An 18190-nucleotide genomic window follows, 5' to 3' on the forward strand; every position below is an offset into this window, starting at 1 on the left:
CTGATTTTAAGGGTATTAACTTGTAAGATTATTTTTTAAGCTCCTAATCGTTTCTTTACCATATGTTAGTAACTTTTGATAAATAGAAAAGCCATTTATTATTTTACATTTTTACTTAGCTTTCTTTGATATGTATATTTTACTCAAAGAGAAAGCTTAGAGCAATTTTAAGCCATTATCAATCAGAATTCAACCTCATCAGTTAAACTATCCTGCCAGCTATATTCTTAAATCTATAAGTACATTTGAGAAGGCAATTCATAGATTAAACAAAAAAGTCATTATGATATTCTTAAGAAAGGTTGAGTTACATAATACATATCTACAGAATAAGATGAAATAGATTTATGTGACTTGAGCGTTTGCTGAGTGCAGTGTACCTCCCCTCCCCAAGGCAGAGAAGAAAGACAACACGCTTTTCCAACACCTTTCTCTCCTGTCCCCTTATCCCCACAGTGTACAGAAAACACTGATAACCTTGTACAGCAAAGCACCTTCTAATATCTAAAAGTTTTCTTATATTTTTCTAAATATAATATACTTAAATGCTTCTGGTTTAAAATAGCAAGACTCTTACCTCCTCCTATGGGCTACACTTAATTAAGGAGACATTTTTAGAAGCCAGTGAAGACTTTTTAAATGTCAACATACATAATTTTTAGCAGAAATTATATGGCTAAATGGAGAGTGTTTCAAAATTTGATATGCTTTATGCTGTATTTTAATCCAGGAGTGGGTGTTCCATCTCAATTTTCATAGAGTCAGGGAATTTAGACCTAAAAGAATTCTAGAAATCAGTTAATTATTTCATAGGAGAACAGAGCTGAGGCCCAGAAACCATAAGGAACTTCCAAAGTCTCAGCCACTTAGTGGCCAAAATGGGACTAGAACCCAAGCCTTCTGAAGAGCACTGACTTCTTTGTGTCATATTTTCCAACAGACCCTCTCTACTTATAATAATTCATTTGACTCTCAATTAAACCTGAGATCAAGATCTTCCCTGTACCAAAGTGAGGGGAGGAAAAAAAATTTTTCCAATTTCCTTTCTATTTCTAGGACAAAAAGGTTCAGGAATGTTTTTCTCTCAAGTGTAAAGAATCTATTATACTTGAAAATGGAAATAGATGTTGCTTCAGATCTTCCTAGAAGATTGCTGTATTAGATGGAGCATTCGACTAAATGACCCCCAAGGTCCCCTGAGTCTCTTAAAAACTGGGTGGTATTCTGACTTCTCTCTTTCAGGCTTTATATTTTCCTGATACTACGTAAGGGTTGACATTTTAATTATATGATTATTTTAAGTATATGATTTGTTAAATAAATCAAGGTCATGTTGAGCTGACATCTATATTTTACCTGTGAGTTTTTGTGAAGACTCTAATCTCTGGGAAGAATTCAAAGACAGAGTAAAATTTTAATGAAAGTATGGCACATTTTATCTCTGACATTTTTGTACAGAACCAAAAATATCTTCGTTAGAGATTTTGCAAAAGGAAAGTGAAGCTTTCTTTTAAAACGTAATATCTCTTAGTTAAAATATTCACCATATTTCATAAATTCTGTGGTGCACAATTTTTCATATTTTAACATCTCTGAAATTAGGATGTATCTTACAGAAGTTGATGGGTTTTAGTTTAACTGGCAATATTTTTCCTTCTTTAGTGTTATATAAAATAATACTATATGTCATAATCAGTGGCACCTTAGATATGATAAAATCAGTAGGTTTAAAACATTCTTTTTGAGTTATACAGAGTCCAAATGTGTGCATTTGTTGATAAACTTAGTATGTTGAATCTGTTTTCTCCCAGTTTCCCCTCGTTGAATTGTTTCTGTAGCTTAAAGCAACCAGTAACATAGATGGCAGGGATCTTATTATTTTGTTTTACATGCAGAATATATACAGGAGCTGTGAAGGTCACAGCTGTGTACTGATCCTGAGATCCTCATGCTGTCGTGTTTAAACTAACTCCAGAAATAACTTATGTAAAACTAAATAGTTTGAATCTCCTGTCTCTTGTAGAGAGGCATACAAGGCATTCAGTTAGTCCTGCGGTTCCGGACTGCATCATGCATATGAAATGCTAGGTTATGGGAGGTGGCCACAGCCCTGATTTGTCCAATCACAGTGTGATCGCTCTTTAGATATCATAACGTTGGTGGATGGTGGTGATTTTCAGCGCTGATAGTCCCGTTGTGTGATGCTGCGGCATAAGGTGGACGAGGTGTCACCAGGCTCTGTGCCACATGAGCAAGAGCACTGGCAGGTATTGGTGTTCTCTGTGATAACCTCATGCTGTGGAACTGGCTTCCCAGAACTAACACCGGAAGTTGCCCAGAGTGACAGGAGGAGCATGGCTGATACCTTGTGGAGTCAGCAAGATTAAACTTTCTAATGCATCTGATCTGCGTTTTGTTTGTTTGCCAGCAGTCTCTGAACTCAAACTTAAACTACACCCAAATAGATTTCTTTTTTTTTTTTAACATCCTTATTGGAGTATAATTGCTTTACAATGTTGTGTTGGTTTCTGCTGTATAACACTAAATAGATTTCTTAACTGCCCCCCTTCCTGTAGATAAGAGAATTAAAAATCTTACTAGCATATAGCTCCACAAACACCATCATAACTCAAGTTTCCCTTTACCTTCCCTTGAATTTCCCATTCAATTCTCAATTTTGAGATGAAATTGGAGACTTTTTCTTAACCCTCAGTTCTTCTCTGGCAGCTGCCATCAACAGTGGTGATCATTTTTAACATCTGAAAGGGTTGTTAGCCGGCGGTTGTACTCTACTGGTTGCAGCTTTGTGGTGGGACTTTTAGCACTTTACTAAAAACAAACAAACAAAAAACTGAATAATATTTAGGAAATCATATTAAATACAGGTTGTTTTATCTGCTCATGATTTCTTTGGGAGTGAGGGGTGACAGGAGAACATTAAGCCTTTTCCTTATGAAGGCTTTGTGAGAAATAATACATTTCACATCAACTAGTGTGAAGAAACTCGGTTCTACCAGCTATCTTGATGTGGTTTGAACTGATTGCAATGATACATTTAAAGTAAATGTTCTTTCTCTTTAATGACCAGATTCATAGAGCTAAAGGTAAAGAGGAATCTTTTATAGTCTGGCTGCCTCTTTGTAGAATATTGTTTTTTCCTTCTGTAAGTTAAAGTCGAAATATATTTAGACATTTATGATTGATACTGATTAGTTAACTAAGAAGTTAAACCACTTACTTTGGAGACATTTAATCTTATTACAAAGTAAACCTTATTACAAAAAAAAATGCTTTTGAATCTAGTAAGATTCTTTGGTGTTCATAGTAGCCAAGCACTAGTGGTTGTTAGAGTGACATTACCATATAATTTTATCATCTATCCACCCAGTTTTACCAGAAAAAATAAAGAAGGGACAATTAAGTGGTAAATATGGCAAGCTTCTGTTGTTATAGAGTTTACTTAAAATTATAGGAACATGGAAACCTCTCATCTTTTCTACCTGGAAGACATTTTTCTTCTTTTTGTTTCTGATGAAGTGGGCCAAATGGAGAACATATCCCCAGGACAGATCATTGATGAGCCCATTCGTCCAGTCAACATTCCCAGAAAAGAAAAGGATTTCCAAGGAATGCTGGAATACAAGAAGGAGGATGAGCAAAAACTTGTTAAGAACTTGATTCTGGGCAAGTATTTCCTGCGTGAGATAAAAGGTCTTTCTGGTACACGTGTCGGTGGTGGGAAAGGCTAGTCACTCATTTATTAAATATTCACACTGGTTTCTTTAGTCATCCTTGACTGCTGTGCGTATAGTGCTGTAGCAGCATCCTGACCACATCATGGATGTCAGTCACACTGCAGGGACACTTGCTAGGACCCACCTAACTCCTGGAAGAGCAGGTTCCATAGGGAATGAAAAGTTTAGTTTGTGATGGGCTTAGTTTGACATGCCTGAGCGGAGATGTCAAAAGCCACTTGATACATGAGCCTAGAATTCAAAGGAAAAGTCAGGGCAGGAGATAGACATTTGGGAGTTGTTGTATAAGCAGCTAGGATTCACATGTTCCTACCCTCAAGAATTTCTCCGCTTAGTCAGCCTTTAAAATATGCTTTTTTAAAAACACGACCTATTTACCCTGAATGATTGAACTCTTACATGAGAGCTGTGCTTTTGTATCTCAAAAAGCATTCCTCGTGAAGACTTTCAAAGTTATATAAGATTATTTTTCCTCTTTTCTTTTTTAGAACTGAAGCCGCGTGGTGTAGCAGTCAATTTGATTCCAGGGTTACCAGCGTATATCCTGTTTATGTGTGTTCGACACGCTGACTACCTGAATGATGATCAGAAAGTAAGGTCGTTGCTAACATCAACAATAAACAGCATCAAAAAAGTATTAAAGGTCAGTTCATGTTCAACAAAATTCTCATAATGAATATTAATGATGACAGAGTCTGCACAGAGGTATTTTTCCTTCCTTAGACGTGAGCTAAGTTTCCAGTTATGACCACTTTCTAGTCTCAATCTATACCTTCCATTGTAGGAAACATTCATTCTGTAAAGTGTCTATGTGCCTTCTTTCAAAACAGGTCTCAGGTTGAACAGTAATCAAAATTAAGTCAATATACTTGCATTTGATTGTGAAGCAAATTCAGTTTTGTCATAGAAGTTTTCTGCTTTGAGGTCTTAGAACTAAATTAAAAATACCTAGTGAAGTTCATATATACAGGGAATATCATGCTATAGTTAAAATAGGTATGAAGTAAGTTTAGTAATACCTAGCCCATTCATATAAAAAGATGTTTGATAAAACATTTAAAATTCTCTTCTGACTTTTCTTCCCATTATTCTCCAGCTCATCTCATAATTTTCCTTGTTACCTTAAATGCCTGGTTCCATGTGAGAAGCAACACACAGATACTAATCAGAGAGGAAAGACTTGGAAAAGGCAGCAAAGTTACATAATAGAACAGAAAGCCCTGCATAACTCAGTAATCACTGAGTCACTTGCATGATCATCCTCTTGACAATCTAGAAAAACAGTGAACATTATTCTTAGTTTTAACCATTTTTCAGTTCTTTGGCATTAAGTACATTCATACTGTTGCATAACCATCACCACTATCATCTCCAGAACTTTTTCATCTTCCCCAGAACTTTTTCATCTTCCCCATCTGAAGCTCTGTACCCATTAAACACACCCTCCCCCAGCCCCTGGTCATAACTTTTAATGCCGGTTCTCAGTCCCTCCTGCACAGATAGTCTATGTGGTTACTTTCTACAGTGCTTACTAAAGTGTGGAGTTTCTGAATATTTAACATTCAAAAATTGATGAATGTTTTCTGAATGTAACTCATTTAATTTTTGGTGTATTGATGCTGTATTACATTTAGATAGACTACGAGTTTTACTACTTCTTAAGTCAACTCCTACAAAGACAACAAAGCCACATCGTAAAGTTTTCTCCGTCTCATCTTACTTGCAAGATGAGAAAATTTGGATAAATTCTTCCAAATTTATCTAATTTGACTAATTATTGTACCAAATTGTTTAAAGATTAAAAAGGAGTAGATACTTGAACACAGCACCCTTTTGATACCATTTTAAATGGATGCGCATTTGTTTCACATCCCTTTTTAAACTGAAGTGTATTTGTCGTGTGTCCCTGGTTTGATTTCGCAGAGGTGGTTTGACATGTGGCCCAGACCTGATGAAGAGCCAAACTCTCCACTGCTCTGCACAGGGCTTCCTCCATTCCATTTCTCATTAGCTCCCCAGAAATTTTATCTTATCATTGACAAGATTTTTAACCTAATCTGGGTTTCAGTGCTTCACAATATTTGTAATTCCCTTTTGTGCCGTTAGTCCTTTCTGATTCCCTTCAGTAACCCTCAGGGAAGTGAGTTTGGGTAAGCTGTGGCTTGGTGAATTGTTTTCTGCTTAAAGGGACTGCTAAGCGAATATCAATTGCATGACCAGGCATCATTTTCTAATGGCATTTTCTAATTGCCAAGCAAAGTAACAAACAACCAGTGAACTCAGTGGTTGAAATTCTCTAGCAACAATATGAGGCTTTACAACTGCAATGTGATTTATTTTTATAACTGTTGTTAATGGTAAGTGAAGGAAATGGGCCTTCTGGTATCTGTTTGGTTTTTTCAGGCTATTATTTCCCTAAGGAAAAAGCTAATTTAGGCTTATTCTCTCTTTCAGAAAAGAGGTGATGATTTTGAAACTGTCTCCTTCTGGCTTTCTAACACATGCCGATTTTTGCACTGTTTGAAGCAGTACAGTGGAGAAGAGGTGAGAAAGCCTTGATCACAAAACCAGCATGCTATACTTTCTCTGACCTTTTTAAGGAAAAAAATTTAAAGCACAAACTATTTAGCCATTTGTTAATTTAGAAACCTGAATTCAGAGGTGGCTTGGAAGTTCATAGCTTTGTTTGATGTTCATTATTTACAAAACTGACTTGGGAAGTGACATAGTTTCTTCCCTCTGAGAGTTTGTATTATGAGAAAGCACAGCAGAAATAAAATGAGCATTGGTCATTGAATGGTTATCGCACTGAAACTTTTTGTTAAGATGTGAAAATGGGCTTTTCAAGGACTGATGTATGAATATTGAGCTATTTAAAGAAATTAATCGGTTTTGGCTTGTGTAATACATTAAAGGTGATCAAGGTAAAACATGTCTCTTTAGATTTGTCCACAGATATTTTTGCTTTTGCTTATAGTGATGTGGTCATCAGTTGGTTGATAGACTTCATATTTCAAAACTATGTAATATATTAATAATTATCATTTATTAAGGGCTGCTTAGTATGTATCAGACAGCGTTTATTGTACATTATGTTGTTTAATTCCTGTTTAACATCTTAGTGAGGTAGGAATTATAACCCAGTTTTACAGATGAGGAAACTAAAGCTCAAAGAAGTTCATCACTTTGCCCAGGTGCTCTCAGTCATAAGGAGCTTAGCTAGGATTCTGGGTCTGCCCACCTCCAAGAGCCTCTGTCCATAACCACTGCCCTTCGTACCTCCGCATCCTTTGCCGGGAGGGCAGGCAGAGAAGCTGAGCAGTAGTACTTTCTGAGCACCCACAGGCTAGGGGCAGAGGACTGTCCTGGCAGATGATGGGAAATGCAATATGAGCAAGACATGGTCCTTGAGCAGATGGGACTAGCAGAACAGAATCCTCCAGAAGGCCTATTAACTGTCCTTTCAGTCCCCAGTTCTAGACCATGTTGTTAAGTAGGTTGCAGGGAGGCAGATGCTTGAGTGTGGGCAGAATCCATCAAGTAGGCAATTGTCTTTGTCAGGCAGTGCCTGACGAAGTACCTGCCTGTACAGTTGGCTTTCCATTTTAACAAATACCACCAAAAGATTCCATTCTAAGCTCAGACTGAGAATCATGTGTGGATACAGTAAAATATAGTAAAGAGAATTTTTTTATTTATTCACCAGTCTCTGTAGAAATTGATCAATTTTAAGAAGATTACTTATGTCCTTCCAGTGTAGTATTTATAAATAGGGCTATATTTAATGAACTGAAGTTAAGAGATTACTACTTTAGATAATTTAGTGCTTGGCAGTGAACCAGCTGTTTCATAAGTGAAAACACTCATTAGTTTTTTTTTCAAATCAAGTTCCCCCATCTTGTTTCATTGACATTGCTGGTGGAAAAGCTTAAATGCTAGGTTGCCAAGTTTAGATTATTCAAACGCTAGTAAGAAGTGGAAGGGGAGACGTGATGGAAACAAACACACAGAATTTGAGAAGGAGTATCCTGGCATTTATATGGAGGTTGGAATGGGAACTCTTTGGAGAAAGGAAAAAAGAGCATGAGAATGCCGATTAAATGAGAGAGTTAAACAGGAGACATTTTACTTCATCTGTATCATTAACTCTCCATTATGGCTCTAGGGCTTTATGAAACACAACACATCTCGCCAGAATGAACACTGCCTCACCAATTTTGACCTGGCTGAGTACCGACAGGTGCTAAGTGACTTGGCCATTCAGATCTACCAGCAGCTCGTGCGGGTGTTAGAGAACATCCTTCAGCCAATGATCGGTAAGGCCAGGGCATATTGATGACATCCAGGTCTGTCTACCTTGTGTGCCCGCCAATAGATGACCACCAGTGGCACATGTGTTGGAGCATGTATTCATATGGAGAACATAAAGTAGTAAGACTCAGTCTCAAAATTAGCTGAGGAATCTCAGAACCCCAGCCATGATGAACTGGGGTACCTCAAAATCACTGCTTCCACATGATGGAAATGGCAGTATATAGTTTACTTCCCTAATGTGTAATGCCTCTCTCCTATGATTGGGTCATGCTTTATACCCAGCAGTAGACCTCAGACCTCATCCAGTTTTCAAAAACACTTTAAACTTTGGTCTAGCGTACTACTACACTGAGCTTCCTAGGGACCCATCTAAAATGAAGGAGGCTTGGGAGGGTATATACTTTGCCTATTAGGCTACAGTAAGAGGGCTGGGAGGGTACCATGGCAACAAGAACAGGTCTCAGACACTCCATGCTGAGTGGAACATCTCATGACCCCTATGGAATTGTTAAAGGCAATTTGGTTTAAAGTAGCAGTTTCTCATTGGATGAGAAACTGGTGTGTGTGTGTGTGTGTGTGTGGGTGTGTGTTTCTACGTATGTGTGATTTCATGTACCTATCTTTATATATGTATACTCACTCTGGGTGTGTATTTATGTATCATTCTACCTGTATTCCTTTGGAATGTGTAGCAGGTGTGTAATAGGAATTAGAAGGCATGTACAAATTGCAGGCTGCTAATTTTGAATGCATTGAACTTTTTTTTTTTAATTTTTTAAGTTACCAAACTGTATTATCGTCAAGCAAATTATCAACAGCCTCTTAAGGCTACTACCAGTTACCCTTTCTTTCCCCATCTATGTGTTTTCCACATTTCTACAACTTCATCTCACCTCTGTGGGCTCCTAGTGTCCCATGTTTTATTGCAGGCCCCCCTTTAACCAACTAGAAACATAGAAGGCTGAGGAAGCCATGGGGGATGGCAGTGGTTTCTTCAGCTGACGCCTAAAAGGTCATGAATTTAAAGCAACCTAGGTCAGCAAAAATGCTTGAGGTAACACAGATGCAGAGGTCAGCTTCAGTCCATTCTCTTCTACTTTTGCCTGGTTTCATTGGCTAAATAAGAAATTTTACCTTTAGATGTGCCACTAGCTGCATCTCCCAATGATTTTACAACAACAAATGTTTTGAGTCAGTATGAGGTTCTTTGGAAGCTGCATTTAGCTCTAGGACATATAACAATGAATCAGGAATGGGCCCTGCTCTCAAGGGGGCTTCCAGTCCAGGGAGTGGGCATCCCAAAACCATCCTAGAGGAGGCATAAGCCAAACGCTGCAAGAGCGTAATAGAGGGAGCAGCAGTGCCCCAGATGAGAAGACTGAGTCCTGGGAGGCTAAGGCCAGCCCGAGGTCTCCCTACTGTCGTGGGAAGCTCAGGGCAAGGAAGGGCCCAGCTCTCTAGCCCCACACAACTGCCCTCTCCCAAGTCTTCTCCAAGACCACTGCCTGGTCTCCTGCCTTTCTTGCTACTTGATTTGTTTGCCTCTGGGGCTCGATATTACTGGAGAATTTTTTTTTTTTTTTGTGGTATGCGGGCCTCTCACTGTTGTGGCCTCTCCCGTTGTGGAGCACAGGCTCCGGACGCATGGGCTCAGCGGCCATGGCTCACGGGCCCAGCCGCTCCGCGGCATGTGGGATCTTCCCGGACCAGGGCACGAACCTGCATCCCCTGCATCAGCAGGCAGACTCTCAACCACTGCGCCACCAGGGAAGCCCTACTGGAGAATTTTTATCTTCTCCCTAACTGCTCCGTACATCTCTCTCAAAAACCCTCCCAAGATACCTCAGACGTGCTATTACAAGGCTTCATATTTCAGAAAATGGGCCATTAAGAGTTCTTAATTTCATGGTAAATTTTTGAATTTAAGAATTATTACTATTTTTTTGAATTTAAGAATTATTCCTTCATTAAAGTTTAAAATCCAGAAGCCCTTTTATTGAGTTCTTTTTCCCTCTATGTTGATACTCAAATCATTTTCATAAACTGAATGTGTGTATGTCTGTGTCTTTGTGTGTGTGTGCACACGTTTCCTTCCAGATCTTCTTTTCTGACACTTGAACTTCTCTTGCAGTCTCCGGAATGCTAGAGCATGAAACCATTCAGGGTGTGTCTGGGGTGAAGCCCACAGGGCTAAGAAAGCGAACCTCCAGCATTGCTGATGAGGGTACCTACACACTGGACTCCATCCTGCGGCAGCTCAACTCCTTCCACTCAGTCATGTGTCAGCACGGCATGGACCCCGAACTGATCAAGCAGGTGGTTAAGCAGATGTTCTACATCGTGGGGGCCGTCACACTGAACAACCTCCTCCTCCGGAAGGACATGTGCTCCTGGAGTAAAGGCATGCAGATCAGGTGAGCGAACGCCAACAGCTGCCATGGCCTTTTCATGCTGCCCAACCGCTTGCCGGGGCTCGTGTGAGGCTAGTGTACCTGATGTCCACTGCCCCCACCCCCACTCCCCACCAGGCGAGCAGCAAGGGCAGACTGGGCACAGAGCTGCTTCCTCTTTTCTGGCTGGACCCTCCACTCTCATTCGTGATTGCTCCTGGCCATGCCTTGCAACCCACTGCTTGTTAGGAACCCTGCTCCATGTGAAGATAACTCGTTTTTGTTTTTTGTTTTTTTAAAGGGAACTTTATTTATTTTTATTTATTTATTTTTGGCTGTGTTGGGTCTTCGTTGCTGTGGGGGCTGTTCTTCATTGTGGTGCGTGGGCTTCTCATTGTGGTGGATTCTCTTGTGGAGCACGAGCTCTAGGCACGCGGGCTTCAGTAGTTGTGGCACGTGGGCTCAGTAGTTATGGCTCGCGGGCTCTAGAGCACAGGCTCAGTAGTTGTGGCACGTGGGCTCAGTAGCTGTGGCTCGTGGTCTCTAGAGCGCAGGCTCAGTAGTTGTGACGCACAGGCTTAGTTGCCCCACGGCATGTGGGATCTTCCCGGACCAGGGCTCAAACTCGTGTCTCCTGTATTGGCAGGCGGATTCTTAACCACTACACCACCAGGAAAGCCCTGATAACTCGTCTGAGGGAGTGGGGATATGATGAAAACTACATAAAGATGAGATAGCTGCTTCCTCTCCTTTTGTGTGTGTTTTAATTGTACAATAACAAAATATCAAACTATAATGAAGATTGCTAATGTTTGATTGCTCTTATAAATTTATTTTGACAAAATACTGTTTTGTACCTATGGCAACAAGAACATGTCTAATAGATCTTTTACTGATGTTTGAAATACGCCCCTCTCTATTTCAAGGAAAGCTGTGCTCAATTTTGTCCAGCTGCTCCTCAGCATAACCTTATTAGCATAATGGAATTTTTTTTTCAAATAATTTATTTTAAAACAGCTAGAAAATTCACCAAGAGGGGGAAAAAGGATTTCTGCTATGAAAGCCTGTAGTTAATCTCAGGAAGCGTTGGCTTTCTTTTCAAATTTTCCATTACTCACATCCACTGTAGGTAGTGGTAAGAAGATAATGCTTTCCACTCAGGTCGTAGAATTTATTTTTCTGCAAGTTCTGTTCATACCTATGAAGCCCCTCTTTGCCTGATTACTAAGTCCTGACTCTGGGTCCATTTATCTCATTTGCAAACCACTGTCACTTGGTTGGCCACCTCTTAAAACCTCCCATCTGCGTGGTTTCTATGTCTCTCTTCATATTTTGGGTCTTTGTCTCTTCCCATGGCCCCCCACTTGCCCTTCTCGCCTTCATCCCTGAGCTTCCTCAGGCCACTACCTCCATCACCCAGACTCTTCCCTAAAGAGGGCTGGAGCACAGGGTCTATGTGGGGATCTTGTTATTATGTCTACTAGCTTGGAGTCTGACTTAAGGAAGAGAGAGTACTTAAAGGATTATCAATTCTCACCTCTCAAGTTGTAAGAAGCTATAAAATGTTTTCTGCTTGGCTCTTTAATAAGGACACAGCCATATTATGTGTTCTATTTTGGTTTTTAGTACATCTTATTTCATAACTTGCTGCAATGGCTACATTTCTATCTCCCATTAAAGAGAATTATAGTCTCTAGAATTATACCTACTCTTATATAATTACGATTATAAACCTCCTGATTATGTATAGTAATAAATTTTTAAGCACAGCTAATGATTTAAAAAAACAGAATTTCACTGAAATTCCTGACAAAGCCATGCACAGAAAAATTAAGACATTTATGATAACATTCAGTAAATTTGCATCACCTCCCTTTTTCTGGCATAGGTACAATGTCAGTCAACTAGAAGAATGGCTGCGCGACAAGAATCTGATGAACAGTGGGGCTAAGGAAACCCTGGAACCTCTCATTCAGGCTGCTCAGCTTTTGCAAGTGAAAAAGAAAACAGATGATGATGCAGAAGCCATTTGTTCCATGTGCAATGCTTTAACTACTGCCCAGGTAAGGCGATTTTCCCTATTATAAAACAAGTTAACATTCATCAACGGTGACATTTAGAGAAGTAAAGAAGGCTTCTAGCTATTGCTTTTGTCTCTGAGCTAACTTCATCTGTGTCAGAGATGATATATATCAACACTGTAGATCTTGAAGAAGGGAGATTTTACCACAAAGTATATTTCACTACTAGTCACAGTCCTGCACATTCAACATTCAGTACTTATTTATCCACTCTCTACACTGTTCTGTGTAATGTTCTAGCCACTAAGATAAAACCATGAACAAAACAAAGTCCCTGTTTTCATGGGGGTGTACATTCTACACATTCTATGGAGTTTGTACTCCATAAAAGAATTTTCCATATTATTCAATAATTGAATGATTCTTTAGACTTCTCTATTTTAAGACAAATAATTGTGTTTTTTTAATTGAAATATAGCTGATGTATAATATGATGTTAGTTTCAGGTATACTACACAGTGATTTGAATTTCCATACATTATAAAATGATAACCGAGATAAGTCTAGCAATCATATGTCCCCATACAAAGTTATTAACAATATTATTAACCATATTCCTTATATTGTAGATTACATCCACATGCTTTATTTATTTATTTTATAACTGGAGGTTTGTACCTCTTAATCCCCTTCACCTATTTTAATACCCCATGCCCCTCCCCTCTGGCAACCACCCATTTGTTCTCTGTATCTGTGAGTATATTTTCATTTTTTTGGTTTCTTTGTTTTGTTTTTTGGATTCCACATATAAGTGAGCTCTTATAGTATTTGTCATTGTCTGACTTATTTCACTTAGCATAATGTCTGCAAAGTCCATTCATAGTGTTGCAAATGGCAATATTTCATTCTTTTTTATGACTAAGTGATATTCTTTGTGTGTGTGTGTGTGTGTGTACACCAGTCTTCTTTATCCATTTGTCTGTTGACAGACACTTAGATTGCTTCCATATCTTGGCTATTGTAAATAATGCTGCAATGAACAGAGGGGTGCATATATCTTTTCAAACTAGTGTTTTTGTTGTCTTTGGAAAAATACCCAGAAGTGGAATTGCTGGGTTGTATCATAGTTGTATTTTTAATTTTTTGAGCAACCTCCATACTGTTTTCCATAGTGGCTGCACCAATTTACATTCCCACCAGCAGTGCATGAGGATTCCCTTTTCTCCACCTCCTCACCGACACTTACTATTTGTTGTCTTTTTGATAATAGCCATTCTGACTAGTATGAGGTAGTACTTCATTGTGGTTTTGATTCGTATTTCTCTGGTGATTAGTGATGTTGAGCATTTTTTCATTTGCCTGTTGCCCATCAGTACGTCTTCTTTGGAAAAATGTCTGTTGAGGTCCTCTGCCCATTTTTTAATCAGGTCATTTGTTTTTTTGATTTGAGTTATATGAATTCTTTGTATATTTTGGATATTAACCCCTTATTAGATATATTGTTTGCAAATATGTTCTTCCATTCAGTAGGCTGCTTTTTCATTTTGTGGATAATTTCTTTCACTGTGCAAAAGTTTTTTAGTTTGATGTGGTCCCATTTGTTTATTTTTGCTTTTGTTTCTCTTGCCTGAGACAGATCAAAAAAATATTGCTAAGACCAGTGTCAAAAATGTACTGCTTGTATTTTCTTCTAAGAGTTTAAGGTGTTAAATTTAAGTCCTTAATCCATTTTGAGTTTATTTTTCTAAGTGGTATGAAAAAATGGTCTAGTTTGATTCTTTTGCATATAGCTGTCCAGTTTTCACAACACCGTTTACTGAAGAAACTGTCTTTTCCACATTGTATATTCTTGCCTCCCTTACTGTAGATTAATTGACCGTAAAAGAGTAGGTTTATTTCTGGGTTCTCTTTCCTTTTCCATCAATCTATGTGTCAGTTTTTGTGCCAGTACCATACTATTTTGATTACTGTAGCTTTTTAGTATGGTTTGAAATCAGGGAGCATGATACCTCTAGCTTTGTATTAGTACTTCTTTCTCAAGATTGCTTTGGCTACTCAGTTTTTTGTGTTTCCATACAAATTTTAGAATTATTTGTTCTTTGAAAAATGCTTTTGGTATTTTGATAGAGATTGCATTGAATATGTAGTTGCCTTGGGTAATATGGTCATTTTAACCATATTAATTCTTCCACTTTATGAGCCCGGTATATCTTTCTATTTGTTTGTGTCACCTGTACTTTCTTTTATCAATGTCTTATAGTTTTCCAAGTTCAGGTCTTTCACTTCCTTGTTTAGATTTATTCCTAGGTATTTTATTCTTTTTGGTACAATTATCAATGGGATTGTGTTCTGATAATTTATTATTAGTGTATAGAAATGCAAAAGTTGTCTGTATATTAATTTTGTATCCTGCAACTTTACTGAATTCATTTATTGGTTCTAATAGTTTCTTGGTGGCATCTTTAGGATTTTCTATATACAGTTTCCTATCATCTGCAAACAGTGACAGTTTTACTTCTTCCATTTCAATTTGGATTCCTTTTACTTTTTTTTTCCTGTCTAATTTCTGTGGCTAGGATTTTCAATACCATTTTGAATAAAAGTGGTGAGAATGGGCATCCTTGTTTTGTTAGAGGAAATGCTTTCACCATTTTACCATGAGTATGATGTTGACTGTGGGTCTGTCATATATGTGTTTTATTATGTTGAGGTATGTTACCTCTGTACCCACTTTGTTGAGAGTTTTTATCATAAATGGATGTTGAGTTTTGTCAGAAGCTTTTTCTGCATCTATTGAGATGATCATATGATTTTCATTCTTCAGTTTGCTAATGGGTGTATCACATTGATTGTTTTGTAGTTATTGTAAAATCCTTGCATCCCTGAGATAATTCCCACTTGATCATGAGGTATGATTCTTTTAATGTTCTGTTAAATTCAATTGGCAAATATTTTGTTGAGGATTTCTACAACTATGTTCATCAGTGATACTGACCTATAATTTCCTTTTTTGTGGTATTTTTGTCTGGTTTTGGTATCAGGGTGATGTGGACTCGCAGAATGAGTTCAGAAGTTTTCCTTTCTCTTCTGTTCTTTTGGAATAGATTGAGATGGGTAGATTCAGGTGTTAAATAACTCTTATATTTGGCAGAATTCCCCTGTGAAGCCACCTAGTCCTAGACATTTGTTTGTTGGGAGTTTTTTGATTACTGATTTGATTTAATTACTTGTAATTTGTCCATATTTTCTATTTCTTCCTGATTCAGTCTTGGGAGACTGTACATTTCTAGGAACTTATCCATTTCTTCTAGGTTGTCCATTTTATTGGCATATAATTATTCATAATAATGTCTTACGATCGTTTGTATTTCTGTGATGTCAGTTGTAACTTCTCTCTTTCATTTCTGATTTTGTGTATTTGGGCCCTCTCTCTTTTTGTCTTGATAAATGTGGCTAATAGTTTATCAATTTTGTTTATCTTTTCAAAGGACCAGCTCTTAGTTTCATTGATTTTTATTCTGTTGTTTTTGTAGTCTCTATTTCATTCATGTCCATTCTGATTTTTTTTCCTTCTACTAACTTTGGATTTTGTTTGTTCTTCTTTTTCTAGTTCCTTTAGGTATAAGGTTAAATTGTTTATTTGAGATTTTTCTTGTTTCTTGACGTAGGCTTTTATCTCTTAAACTTTCCTCTTCCCTCCCTTTTCATATTTCTAGTTGTGGCCTTTTCTTTTCCACTTAGAGAAGTCCCATTAAAAAAATAAAAATATAAACATAAAGCTAGTTTGATGGTGCTGAACTCCTTTAGCTTTTGCTTGTCTGTAAAACTCTTTCTCTCTCCTTCAAATATGAATGATAACCTTGCCAGGTAGAATATTCTTGGTTATAGGTTTTTTCCTTTCATTACTTTGAATATATCACCCCACACCCTTCTGGCCTGCAAAATTTCTGCTGATGTTGTTATGGGAGTTCCTTTTTATGTAACTAGTTGCTTTTCTCTTGATGCTTTTAAGATTTTCTCTTTATCTTAAATTTTTCCATTTTAATTATAATCTGTCTTGGTGTGGACCTCTTTGGGTTGACCTTGTTTGAGACTCTGTGCTTACTGGATCTGGATGTCTGTTTCCTTTCCCAGCTATTATTTCTTCAAATAAGTTCTCTGTCCCTTTCTCTCTGTCTTCTCCTTCTGGAACCCCTACAATGTGAGTATTAGTGCACTTAAGTTGTCCCAGAGGTCTCTTAAACCATCCTCATTTTTTTTTCATTCTTTTGTTGTTGTTGTTCAGTTTCAGTGATTTCCACTATTGTCTTCCAGCTCACTGATCCATTCCTCTGTATAATTTAGTCTACTGTTGTATTCTTCAGCTCTTTTGGTTCTTCTTTATATTTTCTAACTCTTTGTTGAAGTTCTCACTATGTTCATCCCTTCTCCTGAGTTCACTGAGCATCTTTATAATCATAACCTTGTAGATTGCTCAACTCCACTTTTATTAGTACTTTTTCTGAGGTATGTCTCGTTCCTTTGTTTGGAACATATTGCTCTGTCTTCTCATTTTTCCAGTTTGCTGTCTTTTTTCTGTGTATTAAGTAGGTCATATACATTTCCTGATCTTAAAGAAGTGGCCTTATGCAGGAAACATCCTATGGGGCTCAGAAGCATGCTGCCCTCTGGTCACCAGAGCTGTATGTCTAGGGGTACCCCCTATGTGGGCTGTGTAGGCCCTTCTGTTGTGGCAGGGCTGAACTACTGTTGGCTTAGTGGTGGGTGGGGCTGGCCCCTGGCCTGGTTGGCTGCCCCACCCTGTTTCCTTTGGTTTCTGCTGCCCATTTTTTGGCAGGGCCAGCTTATAGCACGGCTGGCCACAGGGCTCAGGGGAGGCCAGTGCTGGTGCTGGCCCATTGGGAGATAGTTAAGCCCTCAGCACTAATTAGCTAGAGGGAGGATTCCAAAATGGTGCTGAGGGGCAATAACTGATCATTCAGGGAAAGTCTTATTTAGCTGTGCATTGAATTTAAGGAAATGAAAAGATGGGAAGGGCATTTGAGAACAATGACCACAGCATGAGGCAAGGCATAGGCATAAACATACCCACTTTTCTTTTGCCTAGTTATTTCTGTGCTGACTCTTGGGATTTTTTAATGTTCATCACTTATCTCAAAACATAGAAATCTTACATAGATTACACATAGAATACATATAGAAAGTAACTAGCTGAATACACAGGACACTGTTAACTATTGTTACTTTGAGAGATTGAGAGCATGCAGGTGGGAGCACTTTTACTTTTCATGTTTTTTCAAATTTATGTTGCTTCTTAAAGTGTAAAATATTACATTAATATATTCTTATTTTAAAAATTCAACTAATAAAGGTAAATGTGCCTTCAGAACCACTCCCTCTCCCCTCTTGCCCTAACCAAGCCCTGAGTAGAACTGAAAACTGTTTGCAGAGATCCTTTTAGTTTTCCAGATAACAGGTACCCAGCATGTATGTATTTGATAATATGCTAAAGACTTTGATTATTTTATTTCTCCCAGATTGTCAAAGTGTTGAATTTGTATACTCCAGTTAACGAGTTTGAAGAAAGAGTCTCTGTGTCATTTATTCGTACTATACAGGTAAGATCTCCCAGGCTTTCTTTTGCTTTGATTCACCAACACAGCCGTTTGAATGGAAATTTTATAATTTATTGAAGGGTAATGTAGTTTTT

The 18190-nt window shown here is 38.1% G+C and overlaps 1 protein-coding gene across 4 annotated transcripts in view; it reads left to right on the plus strand.

The window, feature by feature from the left end:
• MYO5A (myosin VA) overlaps nucleotides 1–18190 on the plus strand; it is a 187268-nt gene that overhangs the window by 162115 nt on the left and 6963 nt on the right. For all 4 annotated transcript variants that reach the window (XM_079914136.1, XM_079914137.1, XM_079914138.1 and 1 more), the window contains 7 exons: nucleotides 3538–3684; nucleotides 4244–4398; nucleotides 6210–6299; nucleotides 7921–8071; nucleotides 10201–10483; nucleotides 12348–12522; nucleotides 18018–18098. In XM_079914136.1, the coding sequence (XP_079770262.1) occupies nucleotides 3538–3684; nucleotides 4244–4398; nucleotides 6210–6299; nucleotides 7921–8071; nucleotides 10201–10483; nucleotides 12348–12522; nucleotides 18018–18098 (1082 nt within the window). The remainder of the gene's footprint in view (nucleotides 1–3537; nucleotides 3685–4243; nucleotides 4399–6209; nucleotides 6300–7920; nucleotides 8072–10200; nucleotides 10484–12347; nucleotides 12523–18017; nucleotides 18099–18190) is intronic.

This window comes from Stenella coeruleoalba (genome assembly GCF_951394435.1).
Source record: "Stenella coeruleoalba genome assembly, chromosome: 2".
NCBI classification, from domain to species: domain Eukaryota; kingdom Metazoa; phylum Chordata; class Mammalia; order Artiodactyla; family Delphinidae; genus Stenella; species Stenella coeruleoalba.